At 45.5% G+C, this 20327-nt stretch overlaps 2 protein-coding genes across 2 annotated transcripts in view; one reads left to right on the top strand and one right to left on the bottom strand.

Moving 5' to 3' along the window:
* The window catches only part of LOC120543357 (transformation/transcription domain-associated protein), a 186490-nt gene extending 174842 nt beyond the window's left edge, over positions 1-11648 (bottom strand). The window contains exon 1 of the mRNA XM_039776392.1: positions 11556-11648. The gene's annotated coding sequence lies outside the window, so the exon portion shown is untranslated. The remainder of the gene's footprint in view (positions 1-11555) is intronic.
* Positions 11649-19650: 8002 nt separating this feature from the next.
* Positions 19651-20327, top strand: part of tmem130 (transmembrane protein 130) — a 42673-nt gene continuing 41996 nt past the window's right edge. The window contains exon 1 of the mRNA XM_039774738.1: positions 19651-19903. Within this exon, the coding sequence (XP_039630672.1) occupies positions 19816-19903 (88 nt within the window). The 5' untranslated portion in view covers positions 19651-19815. The remainder of the gene's footprint in view (positions 19904-20327) is intronic.

Raw genomic sequence — 20327 nt, forward strand, 5'->3', positions numbered from 1 at the left:
TTAATAATAAGTAACCCTAAAGATACATATACAAACATACATATTATTGTGAAACTATTGTATCGAGAAGCCTGAATCGGAATTGCATTGTGGGCGACGTTTGTTATCGCATGCCCACTAAATACAGTAACTCTTTAAATCAATCTCTCTATTATAAAAAAAAAAAATCCTGGAGAGAAACACAAGGGCATCGAGACGTGATCTTCCCGTTAAGATCACAGAGGACATTTAAAAGAAACCGCGAGATGAAAGAGATTGGCCACAGAGCGTCTCGCGGGGACATTTAAACATGAGACTTTGTGCCAAGAGATCGACTCAGGGCCGTCTCGCGATGACGTGGAACGTGAGATTTCTTACAAGACACTCCCTACTTACAACTAAATAAGAGCGCGGGCAGCCAACAACACACTCAGTCAGTCGTGTAAAGGAGGCTTTGAGCGCACACTCATCAGGGCTCTCAACGCATATAAAGTGTATAAGGACAATACGTTATAAAGGAAATGTCGACGACTAAGCGGAGAAAAGAGACTCGTTGGAGAGACAAAAAAGAAAAAGAATTATCAGGATGCAAATTCAGAAAATAAGGAAAGTAATTATCAGCCCGGAACAAGTGGAACTGAGAAAAAGCACATCCAGTCTGGACGTTGGCGCTATACACATGCAGAGCAGGTTAGAGATTAGGAAAGCAGTGAAATTCGAAAGGCTCAAACAAAAAAAAATAGGTGGCGCAATACACAAGTGAAGAAAGTTAAAGAATATGAAAGTAGGAAAATTAGAAAGTATAGAAAGAAAGTAAAGATAACAGGAGCGCAAACAAACAGAAAATTATTACTCGAAAAAGGGAAAATAATCACCACAGACCACATTGAAACAAAAGCAGGATAAACAGGTCAGAAATAAAAGACAAAGAGTAGAAAACAAAGTAAAACATCATAAAGAGGTTCAAAAACATGGGGGCCAAACACAAGCAGAGCAGGTTAGAGAAAATGAAAACTGGAATTCAAAAGACTCAAAAAAAAAAAACGTAGGCGCGAAACACATGCAGAGCAAAATACAGAATATGAAAGCAGAAAAAAAACGACAATGTCAAAAAAAAGTAAAGATCGCATTAGCGCAAAGAAAGAGAAATTATTACTCGGAGAAATAACGAAAAGGCGAATAGAGATCGAATATATGGACACAGGTGATATGTCAGAAGTATGTAAATATTATAAGGCTTTGAAGTTTAAGTCAAGAGAATTTCAAAAGCAGAGTTTACCTCACATGCATTTATTGGTTACTTTGCAAAAAAAATGATTAACTGCTGATGATGAAGATCGTTTTGTCTGTGCTGAAATTCCAAACAGAGAAACCTATCCTGAATTACGGTACAAAGTCATTAAACACACGTCTCACTGACCTCATTAAAAAGATGCAGCACGTTGGGACTCGAAAGATTCCAAATATTGTTTTTACAGAAGTTCTGAAATAAAAGTGAAACGAATGAAATAGCAACAATTCAAAGGAAAAAAAAACTTAAAAGTGTTTATCTGGGAAAACAAAAATGGGGGTTGGTGAGCGAAGCAAGCAGGGGGTAAAGCCCCCTCGTCACTAAAAAAAGATTATGGCACTGCTGAAAATGTGCCAAGAGCAGACCCTCCACAGAAACTGAAGGCGGCGAGTGAGACCACTGAAGGAGTTACAAGCTAGGGTGACATGGACTGAAGAGTCTATACAGACGTCAGCTTTACCAACTGCAGCTTTATGAAGAAGTGAAGAAAATAAAGATCAGCATGGAGCAGTTCACCCAGAGCTTCCATCACTTTGTGGAGACTGCAGGAAATCACTCAGTGTAAGACTTTACAATACAAATACAGGACTCAATTGTGCTGTATAATAAATACACAGGCAAGTACAGAGCATCCGGAAAGTATTCACAGCGCATCACGTTTTCCACATTTTGTTGTGTTACAGCCTTATTCCAAAATGGATTAAATTAATTTTTTTCCTCAGAATTCTACACACAACACCCCATAATGACAACGTGAAAAAAGTTTACTTGAGATTTTTGCAAATATATTAAAAATAAATAAATTTAGAAAACACATTTACATAAGTATTCACAGCCTTTGCCACGAAGCTCATCCTGTTTCCCCTGATCATCCTTGAGATGTTTCTGCAGCTTCAGTGGAGTCCACCTGTGGTCAATTCGGTTGATTGGACATGATTTGGAAAGGCACACACCTGTCTATAGAAGGTCCCACAGTTGACAGTTCATGTCAGAGCACAAACCAAGCATGATGTCAAAGGAATTGTCTGTAGACCTCCAAGACAGGATTGTCTCGAGGCACAAATCTGGGGAAGGTTACAGAAACAATTTCTGCTGCTTTGAAGTTCCCAATGAGCACAGTGGCCTCCATCATCCGTAAGTGGAAGAAGTTCGAAACCACCAGGACTCTCCCTAGAGGCTGGCCGGCCATCCATCTAAACTAAGCGATCTGGGGGAGAAGGGCCTTAGTCAGGGAGGTGACCAAGAACCCGATGGTCACTCTGTCAGAGCTCCAGAGGTCCTCTGTGGAGAGAGGAGAACCTTCCAGAAGGACAACCATCTCTGCAGCAATCCACCAATCAGGTCTGTATGGTAGAGTGGCCAGACGCAAGCCACTCCTTAGTAAAAGGCACATGGCAGCCCGCCTGGAGTTTGTCAAAAGGCACCTGAAGGACTCTCAGACCATGAGAAACAAAATTCTCTGGTCTGATGAGACAAAGATTGAACTTTTTGGTGTGAATGCCAGGCGTCACGTTTGGAGGAAACCAGGCACCGCTCATCACCAGGCCAATACCATCCCTACAGTGAAGCATGGTGGTGGCAGCATCATGCTGTGGGGATGGAACTGGGAGACTAGTCAGGATAAAGGGAAAGATGACCGCAGCAATGTACAGAGACATCCTGGATGAAAACCTGCTCCAGAGTGCTCTTGACCTCAGACTGGGGCGACGGTTCATCTTTCAGCAGGACAACGACCCTAAGCACACAGCCAAGATATCAAAGGAGTGGTTTCAGGACAACTCTGTGAATGTCCTTGAGTGGCCCAGCCAGAGCCCAGACTTGAATCTGATTGAACATCTCTGGAGAGATCTTAAAATGGCTGTGCACCGACGCTTCCCATCCAACCTGATGGAGCTTGAGAGGTGCTGCAAAGAGGAATGGGAAACTGGCCAAGGATAGGTGTGCCAAGCTTGTGGCATCATATTCAAAAAGACTTGAGGCTGGAATTGCTGCCAAAGGTGCATCGACAAAGTATTGAGCAAAGGCTGTGAATACTTATGTACATGTGATTTCTCAGTTTTTTTTATTTTTAATAAATTTGCAAAAACCTCAAGTAAACTTTTTTCACGTTGTCATTATGGGGTGTTATGTGTAGAATTCTGAGGAAAAAATGAATTGAATCCATTTTGGAATAAGGCTGTAACATAACAAAATGTGGAAAAAGTGATGCGCTGTGAATACTTTCCGGATGCTCTGTATATTCGCATATTTATTAGTACACAAATAAATTTCGAGTAAAATGAACAAGAAACTGAATAAAGTGAACAGCTTAAATAATATTTAATTTGTAGCTAAACACATTGGGTCAAACGAAGTAACCAAGCTGCACCGAACGACAGACAGACAGACAGACAGACAGCCTCTGTGCTCGCCGGCCTTGCAGATCTAAGGTGCTGTCTGTGTGTTCGTTTCTTTCTCTTCGTCATCCAGCAGGTGCTGTGGTCCAGCTACACTATATTGCCAAAAGTACTGGGACGCCCCTCCAAATCATTCAATTCAGGACTTCCAGTCACTTCCATGGCCGCAGGAGTATAACATCGGGCCCCTCGGCATGCAGACGGCTTCTGAAGACATTTGTGAAAGAACGGTTCGCTCTCAGGAGCTCAGGGAATTCAAGTGTGGTGCCGTGATAGGATGCCACCTGTGCAGTAAGTCCATTTGTAAAATTTCCTCGCTGCTAAATATTCCACGGTCAACGGTTAGTGGGATTATAACAGAGTGGAAGCAACTGGGAACAACAGCAAGTCAGCCACGAAGTGGGAGGCCAAGTCAAATCACAGAGCGGGGAGAGCACATGCTGAGGGGCACAGTGGGCAGGAGTCGCCAGCTTTAGCTACAGACCTCCAAAAGCTGAAGAACAGTGCAGCGTAAATGGACCGAGCAGCTACCGCCAAGCCTGACATCACCAAGTGCAATGCAATGATGTAAAGCCCACCGCCCGCCACTGGACTCAACAGCAGTGCAGACGTGTCCTCTGGAGTGACGAATCACGCTGGCAATCCAATGGCCGAGTCTGGCCAGGAGAAGAGTACTCACCTGACTGCACTGTGCCAAGTGTAAAGTTTGGTGGAAGGGGGGATTATGGTGTGGTTGTTCTTTCTCAGGGGTTAGTTCAAGTGAAAGGGACTCTTAATGCTTCAGCATACAAAACCATTTTGGATAATTTCATGCTGCCAACTTTGTGGGAACAGTTTGGGATGGCAACATGACTGGGCATACACAGCAGTGCACAAAGCGAGGTCTATAAAGAAATGGAGGAGCGAGGAACTTGACTGGCCTGCACAGAGAGAGAGCCCTGACCTTAACCCGACAAACCACCTTTAGGAGATGGCGAGCGAGCCGGGCCTTCTCATCCAATGTCAGCGCCTGACCTCACTAATGCTCTCCTGGTCACACATTCCCATAAACACACTCCTACACCTTGAGGAAGGCCTTCTCACAGGGGTTGAAGCTGTTAGAGCTGCAAAGGGTGGGCCGACTCCATTTTAAGAATGGGATGCCACTAAAGTTCATGTGTGTGTAAAACAGGGCTGTGGAGTCGAGGAGTCGGAGACAATTTTGGGTACCTGGAGTCGGAGTCGGCAAAAAGTTAACCGACTCCGACTCCTACTAAATTTAAATGGGAATTAAAAAAGTAAGTTGAAATGTCACAATTCACAAACAGTCGTCATGAACTACTTCTCTGCTGTACGAATAAAGCCCAATGCATGCAGTGCATAATGTTACCACAAAACGAACATGTCAAGTAACCATGAAGCATGCTTTTCATTGACTGTATGCGTCACTATATGGGATGTAATGCACAGGTAAGGTGCGGCACCGCTTTCCATTGTGTCGTGTTCCACTGTTACAGGGAACTGTGCACCTTGCTAGCCTAAAGCCCACTGATTTTAGATTGCATTTAAAGGGAACCTGAGGTCAGAGGAATATGGAGGCTGCCATATTTATTTCCTTTCCTTTAACTATAACTGCATTCCAAGTTTAATATAGGTTTTCCAGATATTGTTTTTAGTTCATATAGTTAAGCTTTTTTTTTGTTTTAAAAGTTAAAACTATCAAAGAATGTGGTTTGTATTTTTGAACCAATACATTTCCTGTTCCTGATTTTTATGCCTGCTATTACTATCCAGACACTTGTTTAAAAAATAAATAAATAAATAAATAAACAAAACCTTGTTTTCATTGTGTTTGTCTTTAATCTGGCATTATAGTAGAGTGTTGGCTTCCTAGCAAGTAGTTCTGTGGTGACATGACATGTATGTTGCCTTCCTTTCCTTCAATGGAAGTAGAAAATACATTAGCATAGTATATACATACAGAGGAGTCGGAGTCGGGGAGTCGGAAGATTTAGAAACTGAGGAGTCGGAGTCGGAGTCGGAAGATTTAGAAACTGAGGAGTCGGAGTCGGGGAGTCGGAGTCGGAAGATTTAGAAACTGAGGAGTCGGAGTCGGGAGATTTAGAAACTGAGGAGTCAGAGTCGGGGAGTCGGAAGATTTAGAAACTGAGGAGTCAGAGTCGGGGAGTCGGAAGATTTAGAAACTGAGGAGTCGGAGTCGGAAGATTTAGAAACTGAGGAGTCGGAGTCGGAAGATTTAGAAACTGAGGAGTCGGAGTCGGAAGATTTAGAAACTGAGGAGTCGGAGTCGGGGACTCGGAGTTGGAAGATTTAGAAACTGAGGAGTCGGAGTCGGGGAGTTGGGGAGTCGTCGGAAGATTTAGAAACTGAGGAGTCGGAGTCGGGGAGTTGGGGAGTCGGAGTCGGAAGATTTAGAAACTGAGGAGTCGGAGTCGGGGAGTCGGAGTCGGAAGATTTAGAAACTGAGGAGTCGGAGTCAGGGAATCTGAGGAGTCGGAGTCGGAGTCGGGGAATCTGAGGAGTCGGAGTCGGAGTCGGGGAATCTGAGGAGTCGGAGTCGGAGTCGGGGAATCTGAGGAGTCGGAGTCGGGGAATCTGAGTCGGAAGATTTAGAAACTGAGGAGTCGGAGTCGGGGAGTCGGAGTCGGAAGATTTAGAAACTGAGGAGTCGGAGTCGGGGAGTCGGAGTCGGAAGATTTAGAAACTGAGGAGTCGGAGTCGGAGCATTTATCTACCGACTCCACAGCCCTGGTGTAAAAGCAGGCATTCCAATACCTTTGGCAATATTCACTTATAAATTTCCTGGAGTGTCGGCGTGTGAATGCTTTCCTGAGCCTCCCTCAGTGCGTACCACATATTTAAATAGATTACGGCTCTCAAAAAAATCTCATGCAAAAATTTTCCTATGACTAAATGGTGAAGGCTGCTACAATCCTGGATAGATGACAGAATTTCTACAGCAGTCAAACTGTTTTTAAACAGACAATTGTGGCAGTAAGGTGTTGTACTGTGTTAGGCAGCCATTATGGATGCAATGAGAAATCAAGCAAGGGGACACCTTTAATTGGCTAACTGACCCGATAACAACGTTCCCAGCTTTCCAGGCTCCTTACTTGTTTTCGAGGCAACCATTCACTATCAAGAAGCGGCCTCAGGTGCCTCGAAAGCCTTTGCACATTGTAATCGGGTCAGTTAGCCAATAAAAGGTGTCCTCTTGCTTGACTTCTCATCGCAGAATATTGAAATAAGTACCTGAACAAAAACAATGGGCCTGGAATGAGACAAACACAATGCAACTGGTTTGAAAAAGAAAAAAAAAACGGACATATCATTGGACAAAGGTTTCCACACACAACACATCTTAGAATCAGAACCTGAAGTCAAGAGCGGATTTTTGACCGTATCACCAAAGTTCATTTCACACGGGAGCAGAAATGCGCAGAACATCTCAGCATCAGACACACTGGAGACTCAGAAGTTGGCCAGAAGAAGGTTCGGTGGTCTTCTGAGACCAAACTTGAGCCATCAGACTGCACTGCCCACTATCAAAAAGACTCCACGCCGACCGCAAAGCATAGAGTTGGCAGCATTAGGCTGTGGGGGGCTTCTCTGCACCAAACCCTTTTTGAGGGAAACGAAGGCAAATTTGGGAAAATTCGGGAGGAAAACGTGATGGGGTCTGCAAGAAAGCGGCACCTTAGGAGGAAGAGGAAGAGATTTGTTTTCCAGCAAGATGACAACTCTAAGCAGAAAGCCAAAGCTGGTGTTGACTCCGATATCGCTGCCAACATTCATTTTGGGCACCAAAATGGTTTTGAAGCAAATTAAGGATAACTTTAAACCACACCTCCCACCACCTTACTCCAGCCCATCATGCTGCACTATATACCAGTTCCCACTTGAAGCAAGAAGTCTGGGTGGGGTAGGGTCTATGGGTGCCCACCCCCCATGAACTTGTGAAGTCCCAATCACATGGAAGCAATAAGAGGGGCAGTTCCTCCATGAGGTGCCCATCGTGTCAAAGAAATACTCCACCGTGATGTCCCAGTTACACAGAAGCAATCTGGGGTGGGGTAGGGGGTGACAGGTGTCCCCAAATGAAGTCCTGATCAAGTCAGAGGGCATAGCGATGGTCGAGGGTGGGGGGTTTAGTGGGATTGAGAGTAAACCTAATGTTTAGTTCCAGTATCAAAAAAAATCCTGAAAGGCTGGCACTGTAGAGTTTTCATTTTCCTCAGTAAGATGCCTGAGGAGTGGAGAAGAAGTGAACTGGTGCGGATATTTGAGAATAAGGGGGGTGTGCAGGACTGCAGTAACTACAGGGGGATAAAATTGATGGGCCACAGCATGAAGTTATGGGAAAGAGTAGTGGAAGTTCAGATACGAAGTGAGGTGATGATTAGTGAGCAGCAGGATGGTTTCATGCCAAGAAAGAGCACCACAGATGAGATGTTTGCTCTGAGGATGTTGATGGAGAATTTTAGAGAAGGCCAGAAGGAGTTGCATTGCGTCTTTGTGGACCTGGAGAAAGCATATGACAGGGTGACAAGAGAGGAGCTGTGGTATTGTATGAGGAAGTCGGGAGTGGCAGAGAAGTACGTAAGAGTGGTACAGGATATGTACGAGGGAAGTGTGACCGTGGTGAGGCCTGTGGTTGGAGTGACGGAGGTGGGATTACATCAGGGATCAGATCTGAGCCCTTTCTTATTTGGAATGGTGATGGACAGGTTGACAGACGAGACTAGATAGGAGTCCCCGTGATGTTTGCTGATGACATTGTGATATGTAGCAAAAGTAGGGAGCAGGTTGAGGAGACCCTGGAGAGGTGGAGATATGAGAAGAGAGGAATGAAGGTCAGTAGCACCACCAGGACAGAATACATGCGTGTGAATGAGAGGGAGGTCAGTGGAATGGTGAAGATGAGGGGAGCAGAGTTGGCGAAGGTGGATGAGTTTAAATACTTGGGATCAACAGTACAGAGTAATGGGGATTGTGGAAGAGAAGTGAAAAAGAGAGTGCAGGCAGGGTGGAGAAGAGTGTCAGGAGTGATTGGTGACAGACGGGTATCAGTAAGAGTGAAAGGGAAGGTCTACAGGACGGTAGTGAGACCAGCTATGTTATGTGGGCTGGAGACGGTGGCACAGGAAACAGAGCTGGAGGTGGCAGAGTTAAAGATGCTAAGATTTGCATTGAGTGTGACGAGGATGAACAGGATTAGAAATGAGGACATTAGAGGGTCAGCTCAGGTTGGATGGTCAGTCAGAGAGGAGAGATTGTGTTGGTTTGGACATGAGCAGAGGGGACATGCTGGGTATATTGGCAGAAGGATGCTAAGGAAAGAGCTGCCAGGCAAGAGGAAAAGAGGAGAAGGTTTGTGGATGTGGTGAGAGAGGACATGCAGGTGATGGGTGTTAAAGAACAAGATGCAGAGGACAGAAAGATATGGAAGAAGATAAAATCTGCTGTGGCGACCCCGAACAGGAGCAGCCAAAAGAAGAAGACGACGCCCAGCATAGCAGGTTGCTGTTGCTTCAAAGCCTGCAGTGATACATCCACCACATAACGAACCACCTCAGGATCCCAAATTAGGACCCGAGCACAGCCAAGCAATGAATGACACCTCAGCACCACACAAGTCTGAATGGAGTGGCCGGAGTGCCAATCCTGCCACTAAGCCTCAAGTTTTCCATGCAATTTGGAGGACCTGCTTCCAGTATCCCACATAACCCTACACAGGAATGGCTTAGTGTGCTTAGAAACAACACTGTGAATGTCCTGGAGGGGCCGAGTTACAAGTCCAGAGCTCAATCCAATTCCGAATTTGGGGCACAACTTGACAAAGTCTGATCATTCACCGACAATGTGACATCGGACAGCGCTGGAGCCGTTGTCAAGGAGGAAACATGAAGAGTGTGGAGATGTGGATAGAGAAAGAGACACAAGAGAGACACACAGAGTCACAAGGCTGTCATGGCTGCCCATCTATGAAATACAAACTTGAAGGGATGAATACTTAACGTTCAACTATTTACATTTTAGAGCACTGGTCTTCAAGTTGACCATCATATTTTCTGCTGAACAGGGTCAGTAAAGCCAAATCAAATCCTCTGGGAGTCAATGTTTTGTAACAAAAAATAGGAAAACTCCCAAGTGGATGAATGAATGCGTTTCTAAGAGCACTATACCACATGCCCCCAACTCTAGAGGGACATGGTCTACTTCACGCATCAACAACATCATCACACCACCACTTCCAGTCTGAGAGCCATTTTCCAGGCTTTCCCAGGTTAGCCAGCTGAGCTGCCCGTCCACTCTCCATCCATTTTCTAACCCGCTGAATCCGAAGACAGGGTCATGGGGGTCTGCTGGAGCCAATCCCAGCCAACACAGGGCACAAGGCAGGAACCAACCCACCGCAGGACACACACCAACACACCCACACACCTACTAGGGCCAATTTAGAATCGCCAATCCACCTAACCCACATGTCTTTGGATTGTGGGAGGAAACCGGAGCGCCCGGAGTAAACCCACACAGACACGGGGAGAACTGGCAAACTCCACGCAGGGAGGACCCGGGAAGCGAGGCAGCAGCGCTACCACTGTGCCACCGTGCCGTCCCCCTCGGGATTCCTTCTCAAAATATTGGGCACCAACTCTGGCCACAACACTTCAACTACCATCTTAGTCATCCTCTGCATTCTACTCCTTATGCCCCCCTTTAGCACAACAGCATTGTCAACATTGCGTATTATTGCCAATTTTTTCCTCAGGAGACAAAGTTCTGTTTGTCTATCCATCTGATCACTCATGTATTCATTCTTTCCTGCTTTACTTTATACTACTCCACTGAAAGATTTCATAAGGTAGGACAGAGGGCGACACGAGATCCCTTTGCACCGAGCCCCCCCCCCAGCCCGTGTCTTTGCGAAAGGCTGTCCGACAATTCAGTTACATTTATCGATTTCGGTGCTGCCTTTTCTTCAAGGCTCGATTTGACATACAATTAGTTTCCGTTTCTCTTGTTTCTCCAACTGGAGCACAGACAGGTGAAGTGACTTGCTCAGGGTCACACTGTGTCAGGAATGGGATCTGAACCCACAGCCTCACTCAGGGTTTGAAGTCCAAAGCCTTAAATCTCTACGCTACTTTTCCTTCTCTAGCCCAACCTTTTTTTCCCCACCTTTAAGCAGCAGAGTCCACACATGTGCACCAGATTTCCTTAACAGCGACTTTCTGCAGACACGACCCCTTCATGATCACCTGTCTTAACTTTTGCTCCTCTCGCGTTTGTGCTCAGCAACCTGCGGATTCAATTGCGAGGCTTAGTTCTTACAACTGTTTTCTGTAGAGCACACGGGGTGTCCTCATCACGCCCATCTGTTCCCTCGTTCATCTTTACTGCATAAGTTTATCCGTGCAAAAAAACACTCACACGCGCGCGCGCGCAGGGTCCCATTGTACCTACAGTACACATCGCCACAATTCTTAACTTTTCTGAGCGTCACAATCTGGCATTTTTCACGCCCCTCTGCAGTACGCAGGTAAGGGTCCCATCGCCCCAGCGGCACGTTATTACAGAATTAAGAGTTTTCTTAGCCTCCACGGGCATGCATTCCTCCAAAACGTTCATGCACGCTTCCCCAAGCTCACACGCCCTCCCTTTATCTCCATCTCTCGTTGTTTCTCTTGTGGCCACAGCATTGAGATCTACAGGCCCATCTCGATTCCAGCTCCACTCGGACAACGGACGAATGCACCAAAGTACCTAACATCGTCAGAGATAAACGGCGCATCGGTATCGGAGTCTGAAGCTCTCGTACGGGCCAGAAACCTCAAATAGAAGGACAAATATCGACTTAAGAAACCGCGTGCAGAAGAAAAACTCACCGGTGCCGGCCATCCTGAAAAAAACTTCCGCGCGAATGCCGCTCAGTGTTATCTTACTCCCGTATCAATGCGCCGAGCGCCATCTGAAAGGGGAACTCAAAAACCACATCTGTTCATACGACTAAGTGAAAGGAATTCTCTGAAGATATACTCGGCTAGCATGCAGGTTTAAGGCGACCGAGAAAATAAGCCATTTGGGAGGGTTCTATATCCTGCGGCGGACGCTGACGACCAGCAGTGCAGTGCGCTAAGACCATCAAATTCGATGGTCTTCGGTGCGTGTGTCGTCATCACGGAGCGACGGCTGACGTCACTCCTTCGTCTCTCTGTAAATGCTTTATTTAAATAATTAAAGTTCTCATACATTATTGAGTACATTTTAAGCAACTAAATATATACAATAAAGTTACTTCTGTATATAACATATTACTGAAACCGTGTGATTATAATGCATTAAAGCAAAAAATAAGAAAGAAGTAAAAAGTATGAGGGGAAAGAAAGATAATAGATTTAAGTGAATAGGCTGAACACACGTCCGCTTTTGAGTATATCAGACAGAAACTGTCAAATGGATGATTGATGACCTTAAACCCCGCCCCAAATTAAGTTTTATGAACTATGACGACTGCGGTGGGCTGGCACCCTGCCCGGGGTTTGTATCTGCCTTGCGCCCAGTGTTGGCTGTGTTGGCTAGGAATGACTCCAGCAGACCCCCGTGACCCAGGATATAGCGGGTTGGGTAATGGATGGATGGATGGAAATATGATGTGTGAAAATAGGAATTTTGGAAATATGAATCATCCATCTTCCAACCCACTGAATCCAAACACAGGGTCACAGGGGTCTGCTGGAGCCAATCCCAGCGCACAAGACAGGAACCAATCCCAGACAGGGTGCCAACCCACCGCAGGACACACACAAACACACCCACACCCACACTAGGGCCAATTTAGAATCACCAATTCACCTAACCTGCATGTCTTTGGACTGTGGGAGGAAACCCACACAGACACGGGGAGAACATGCAAACTCCATGCAGGGAGGACCCGGGAAGTGAACCTACAGGTCTCCTTACTGTGAGGCAGCAGCGCTACCACTGCGCCACCGTGCCGCCCAAATTATGAAATATGATGTATGGAATTTAGTCCCATCCCAAAAATATGAATTATGAAATTCACCTCCAACCCATGATACTTATGCCCCTGACCGGATATGTAACAAGGCGTTAACATCTTTTCATTTATTTTTTATTATGTTTAATTTTCTTACTTCTACTTTTTACTTTTACTTTTTACTACATTTTATTATTCATTGGTATTTGAAATAGACAGTTGTAGTGAAACACTCAAGTAACTGATTTTTGACCTATGATAACTAAGGATCAAACCGTCTTCCTCCCTGACCCCCACATACTCTTCTATATACCATCTCTTTAAATACAATCGCATTCTGTGTAACAGAGAAGCACCCTGACACCCTTCAAGAGGCTCAGCCACGAGATGGCCACCCGCCGGGGGTTGGCAAGCGGAGTGAGCAGGGAGCAGAGCCTCCTGGTTTCTTAAAAGAATAAATTGAGTCGGCTGATCTAATTAATTTAGTGAGGTTGTCCCAAAGTCTCTGAGCTATAGAGCTTAACGCTCTTGTCACCCATAGAGCACAAGTTAGTCTGAGGCTCAATGTGATAGCCAGAATCAGTGGACCTACCGAGGTAGTCCAGCGCAGGGCCCTGCCATGTAAAACTCATAAGGTCATTAGTAGAGTTTTAGACTCAATCCTGTAAGGCACAGGGAGGCAGTGAAGGTGGAGCAGTGATGTGTTTGCTGCTGAGGGTCTGTGTAAAGACCCTTACTGGAGAGATCTGAACCAGCTGAAGCTCCGATAAAAGATTAGACAGGGCACATGCCAGTAGGGAGTTCAGGTAGTCAGTGTGGGATGTGATAAAAGTATGGATGACAAAATGAGAGGAACGAGCGAACAGGGCGGCACGGTGGTGCAGTGGTAGCACTGCTGCCGGTTTCCCCCCACAGCCTAAAGACATGCAGGTTAGGTGCGTTGGCAATCCTAAATTCTCCCTTACTGTATGTGTGCTTGGTGGGTGTGTGTTTGTTCCTGCCTTGCGCCCTGTGCTGGCTGGGATTGGCTCCAGCAGACCTCCGTGACCCTGTGTTAGGATACTGACTGACTGACGAGCGAACACAGGATACTGTATGTTATGGAGGTGGAATTAAGAATTTATCCTAATGTGATTTGTGTGGGTACACTCTTGAAAAATAAAGGGGCCAGAGCAGTTCTTCAGAGCCATACTGTATGTGAACTGTTTTTGGTTTCCAAAAGAACTTTGCACATGATGTTTACAGAAAGAGCCTTTTATTTAGATCCGTAACAGATTTATAATAAATAACCGTGAACAGATGGTAACAGATTTGTGAAATACCAGTGGGCTCCTGATTTAAAAGGACTGCTGCCACATGTGATAACACAGGCTAAGTCCACGTTTTCTTGATCTGTTGTATCCTGCAATACATGCTCTGTCCTTTTTAAATTCCAAAGAACCAGCTTCATATGCAAAGAATCCTTCCTGTGATAAAAAAAAAAAAAAAATGGTTCTTGGTTAAGCAATGGCTGCATGAGGAACCACACAGCCCAGTAAAGTGGCATTACAGTATAGGACCGGGATATTTAAGAGTGTAGTGTGTGTGTGTGAGTTTATGGGCAATGGTACGCACTCGAGAGTCCCAAAGCACGTTAGACCGGAACAGTTCCAAAAATGCCCACTAGAGGAGGAAACTGTTTAAAGATAAAAAGATTTAATAATACAAAAAGTGTGGTGGGCTGGCACCCTGCCCCGGGGTTTGTTTCCTGCCTTGCGCCCTGTGTTGGCTCCAGCAGACCCCAGTGACCCTGTAGTTAGGATACAGCCGGTTGGATAATGGATGAATGGATGGATAATACAAAAAGCTCTGTAATAAAATAAAGTTCCGTAAACCAGATTGGGTGAAAGCAGTTGGCTGTAAGAAAGACAATCCGAGAGCAAACAAAGTCCCAATGCAGAAAAATCACAAAAAAAGAGCAGATGGTCAAAAAATCCAGTAATCACAATAAGCACAAGCAGACGACACAATAAACACTCACCAGGGGGCTCATGTATGAACGGTGCGTACGCACAGAAATGTTGCATAAGAACGTTGCCACGTTCAAATCGCGATGTATAAAACCTACACTTGGCGTAAAGCCACGCACATTTCCGCGGTACCTCATGCCCTGTCGTACGCAAGTTCTCCACTCGGTTTTGCAGACTGGCGGCACCCAGCGTCAAAGCAGTGCTACTGTTCCTGTGTGGTTTATCTTTCTTTTTCAGATCCACATTCCTGACATGGCTTTATAAATACACTGAAATTAAACGCATATTGTTTATTGGTTTAATGCATCTGATTGTAATTAACCAGTAGCAATATAATGGTCCGCAGAATGGTCAAACTATTCTAAATACCATAACTGCTTTATCGTCGTTACTCTCACTGCACCTTCTTCTTCTTCTTTCAGCTGCTCCCATTAGGAGTTGCCACAGCCGATCATCTTTTTCCATATTACTTTCCCTGCACCACTCGGAGTATTTACAGTGGGTACGGAAAGCATTCAAACCCCCTTCAACTTTTCACTCTTTGTTATATTGCAACCATTTGCTAAAATCATTTCAATTAATTTTTTCCCTCATTAATGTACACACAGCACCCCATATTGACAGACAAAAAAAGAATTTTTGAAATTGTTGCAGATTTATTAAAAAAGAAAAACTGAAATCTCACATGGTCCTAAGTATTCTGACCCTTTGCTCAGTATTTAGTAGAAGCAACCTTTTGAGCTCATACAGCCATGAGTCTTCTTGGGAAAGATGCAACAAGTTTCTCACACCTGGATTTGGGGATCCTCTGCCATTCCTCCTTGCAGATCCTCTCCAGTTCTGTCAGGTTGGATGGTAAACGTTGGTGGACAGCCATTTTTAGGTCTCCAGAGATGCTCAATTGGGTTTAAGTCAGGGCTCTGGCTGGGCCATTCAAGAACAGCCACAGAGTTGTTGTGAAGCCACTCCTTCGTTATTTTAGCTGTGTGCTTAGGGTCATTGTCTTGTTGGAAGGTAAACCTTCGGCCCAGTCTGAGGTCCTTAGCACTCTGGAGAAGGTTTTTGTCCAGGATATCCCTGTACTTGGCCGCATTCATCTTTCCCTCGATTGCAACCAGTCGTCCTGTCCCTGCAGCTGAAAAACACCCCCAGAGCATGATGCTGCCACCGCCATGCTTCACTGTGGGGACTGTATTGGACAAGTGATGAGCAGTGCCTGGTTGTCTCCACACACCAAGGAGAGGCAAGACACATGACAGCCCGCATGGAGTTTGTTAAAAGACACCTGAAGGACTCTGAGAGAAATAAGATTCTCTGGTCTGATGAGACCAAGATAGAACTTTTTGGCCTTAATTCTAAGCGGTATGTGTGGAGACAACCAGGCACTGCTCATCACTTGTCCAATATAGTCCCCACAGTGAAGCATGGCGGTGGCAGCATCATGCTGTGGGGGTGTTGTTCAGCTGCAGGGACAGGACGACTGGTTGCAATCAAGGGAAAGATGAATGCGGCCAAGTACAGGGATATCCTGGACAAAAACCTTCTCCAGAGTGCTAAGGACCTCAGACTGGGCCGAAGGTTTACCTTCCAACAAGACAATGGCCCTAAGCACACAGCTAAAATAACGAAGGAGTGGCTTCACAACAACCCTGTGACTGTTCTTGAATGGCCCAGCCAGAGCCCTGACTCTGGAGAGACCTAAAAATGGCTGTCCACCAACGATTACCATCCAACCTGACAGAACTGGAGAGGATCTGCAAGGTGGAATGGATGAGGATCCCCAAATCCAGGTGTGAAAAACTTGTTGCATCTTTCCCAAGAAGACTCATGGCTGTATGAGCTCAAAAGGGGGCTTCTACTAAATACTGAGGGTTCAAAGGGTCTGAATACTTAGGACCATGTGAGATTTCAGTTTTTCTTTTTTAATAAATCTGCAACAATTTCAAAAATTCTTTTTTTTTTGTCTGTCAATATGGGGTGCTGTGTGTACATTAATGAGGGAAAAAATAATTGAAATGATTTTAGCAAATGGCTGCAATATAACAAAGAGTGAAACATTGAAGGGGGTCTGAATACTTTCCATACCCACTGTATATCATTGTATCTGAGTGGGGAATCACAGCAGCAGCTGATCGGAAAGAGAATTATCGGGATACAGCATCAAGCGCACACTGCCTCAGCCATGTGCACAGTCTATTTGAACTGCTCTCATACAGCAAACGTTTCAAAGCCTTTCCTGTACGGACCTCACGGTTCACAAACAGTTTCATCCCAAGAGCTCTAAACGCACTCCGTCAGTCCATCAAGTGCTCCTTGTAGACCTGTCTGGACTTATAAGTACAATCACCTCACTGAAAACTTGCACTACAGTTATAATATCGCACAACCTGCGCCACTTTATAAAGCGCGTATTTACATATGATGATGATATCATTTTTAAGATGAAATGCAGCAAAATATGTTTATTATATTATACAGATATAACTTTAACTTCATTTAAATAATCTATATTGTTAATAATTAAACATGCCAGGACACGGTGCCACAACGCTACCCAGGAACTGGCGCTTCATTCACGGATTGTTCCTGCCTCGCGCTGTATGCTTGCTGTGGCTGGCGCCACACTCAAAGGATAGACGGATATAATAATTAAATACGATATGAAGATATTTCAATGTTCCTTAAACGTTTTGAAGAATCGGCGATCTAAGCTTACAGATCGTCTATTACAGAGCTGATTGTGTGGCGATTGGGTATTCGGAGAAAGAAAAGGAAGGACAGGAATTGGAGGTCAGTACGTGTGAAAGAGACAGTACTGCTGCAATAAAGTATTTCATCGAAGGTCGCACTTTATATGTAAAGTGGCTCAGGTTGTGCAATATTATAACTATATCGCAAGTTTACAGTGAGGTGATTGCACTTATAAGTCCAGACAGTTCTACAAGGAGCACTTGATTGAGTGCGTTTAAAATTCTTGGGATGAAACTGTTTCTGAAGTGCGAGGTCCGTACAGGAAAGGCGCCAAGATGCTGTATCCCGATAATTCTCTTTCCGATCAGCTGCTGTACAGCTGTGATTCACACTTAGATACAGTGATATAAATACTCCGAGTGGTGCAGTGAGAGTCCATCCATCCATTATCCAACCCGCTATATCCTATCCAGGGTCACGGGGGTCTGCTGGAGCCAATCCCAGCCAACACAGGGCGCAAGGCAGGACACAAACCCGGGCATGGTGCACACACACACACCAAGCACACACCAAGCACACACTAGGGACAATTTAGAATCGCCAATCAACCTAACCTGCATGTCTTTGGACTTTGGGAGGAAACCGGAGGACCCGGAAGAAACCCATGCAGACTCCACACAGGGAGGACCCAGGAAGCGAACCTGGGTTTTCTTAACTGCACTGCAGCAGTGTTACCCACTGTGCCACCGCGCTGCCCTGCAGGGAGAGTAATATGGAAAAAGATGATCCGATTTGGCAACCCTAACGGGAGCAGCTGAAAGAAGAGGAAGAAGGTGCAGTGAGAGTAACGACGCTAAAGCAGTTATGGTATTTGGAATAGTTTGACCATTCTGTGGACCATTATATTTCTAATCAGATGCATTAAACTAATAAACAATATGCGCTTAATTTCAGTGTATTTATAAAGCCACGATGTGGATGTGGATCTAAAAAAGAAAGGGTAACCACACAGGAACAGTAGCACTGCTTTGCCGCTGGGTTCCGCCAGTCTGCAAAACCAAGCGGAGAACTCGCGTATGCCAGGGTATGAGCTACAGTGGAAATGTGTGTGGCTTTACGCCAAGTTTAGGTTTTATACATCGCGATTTGAACGTGGAAACATTCTTACACAACGTTTTTGTGCGTATGCACGGCCCCTAATCTCAATGTACAAGTCTGGCAGTGACGATTCCTCTTAAAGCTATAGGGGTGGCGGGGCACCATTTACAACTTTGCCTATAGGGCAGCAAAAATCTTAGAACCGACTCTGCCCTGCAGCCACAGGGCTCCTCCAGGGCTGAACATTGAGAACCACTGCTGAAGAGCGTAGTGAGTCCGTGTTAGCAGACATCTGCTGGTCAGTCTACCGTTGAACATCTTCAGGGGATTATAAAAGGGAAAAAATACTTTTTACAAGTAGCAATCATATTTAAAAACAAATTATATGTTTTTAAATGATGTAATTCTCTTACTTTTCTCTTTACTATTTTCTTCTTTTTTGCACTTGTTCTGTATTTATTTATATGTTACACTGCCATTCCTGGAGAACATTATTTTGTGGCACTGTATGCCGCAATACTGTATCAATGAAATGATAATAAAGCCACTTGACTTGTCATGTCACCTTCTAATCCACTTAATGCGGTCCAGGGTCCCTGGTGGTAGGGGGTTTCTGGGTCCAGAGCCTATTCCATCTCTCATGGGGTGCAAAGCAAGAACAAACCCTGGACAGGGCACCAGTCCATCACTGGGTGAACACACACACACACACCAAAACTAACTCACTACTTCACCTAACCTTCATGTTTTTAAACAGTGCGTAAAATAACCGAGCTGTTATGTCGTACAGTGGCAGTGCAAGTTCCCCAGCCTCACCTGACCTGACCTGACCTGATAGAAGCAGGAGCAAAAACTTAGGCAGACACGGGGAGAACATGCCAACTCCATGCAGGAAGGTCTGGTGGTTTGAACCCTGGCCTCCTTACTGTAAGGCAGCAGCTCTGCAACTGGCTAACTCTTCACTTGACCTTTCATTAACTGAATGTTGTGGAACAATTATGTTGCCAGATTTGAATTCGAATTTATGAAGAACCCTAACATTTTTGACAGAAGCGCCTTTTTTTTATTTCCGTCATGTTCTTGACTGAAGCGCAGCCAGTGGAAGCGAACCTCGCCGAGCGTGCGTCTTGTGCGCATGCGCAAATCTCCCGACGCAGGGGAGGAGCGCGTTCACCGCTAGGAGGCCACCCAGTCCTATTAGCCAACCGGCGGAGGGGGGCGGGCGGTTCTAAAGCTGAAGACTCCCGAGCCGCCGAAGGAACATGCCAGGGGATCCCTTTGGGCAAAATAGGGTAGTCTGAAGCGCCACTTTCCTATGGGGATTCATGTCACAACGAGCGCGACTCCACCATGAACTCCATAGTCATCCTGTCCGTTATTCTGTGCCTGAAGGCCGCGGCACCGGACGTCGTCCCTGAGCCTGAACTTGACCTGACAGGTAAGCCGGGCGCCTCACTGAAGGTGAGAATGTAAACAATGGATACACCCGGAATTAGGAGTCCGTCCTCCTGTGAACAGCGCTGTCACTAACAGCTCGCCATCTGCAATGTTGCGTATAGCGCGGTGTCACCTCGTAAAGTCGAGTGGTCCTCCGCCAGCCGTGATTGTTTAACTGGGGCTTCCGAAAGAAATAACTCTGGACGTACTTCGCTTCTCAAGAGATCGTTCAAGTTAGCCGCATGGTGTAGCATCAAGATAATCGGCAAAAATCGAGCCAAAGTAAATTGTAAAATGACCAAATTGGGAGGGATTTAGTACTCGGAGTGTGTCCGTTCGTTGAGCTGTGTTAGAATTTCTGAAGAGAGAAGAAGTTTGTGGTACCCAGAAAACAGACCATGAGCTTATGAAGTGACTTGTGTTAA

The sequence above is a fragment of the Polypterus senegalus genome, chromosome 13 (genome assembly GCF_016835505.1).
Source record: "Polypterus senegalus isolate Bchr_013 chromosome 13, ASM1683550v1, whole genome shotgun sequence".
Lineage (NCBI taxonomy): Eukaryota > Metazoa > Chordata > Cladistia > Polypteriformes > Polypteridae > Polypterus > Polypterus senegalus.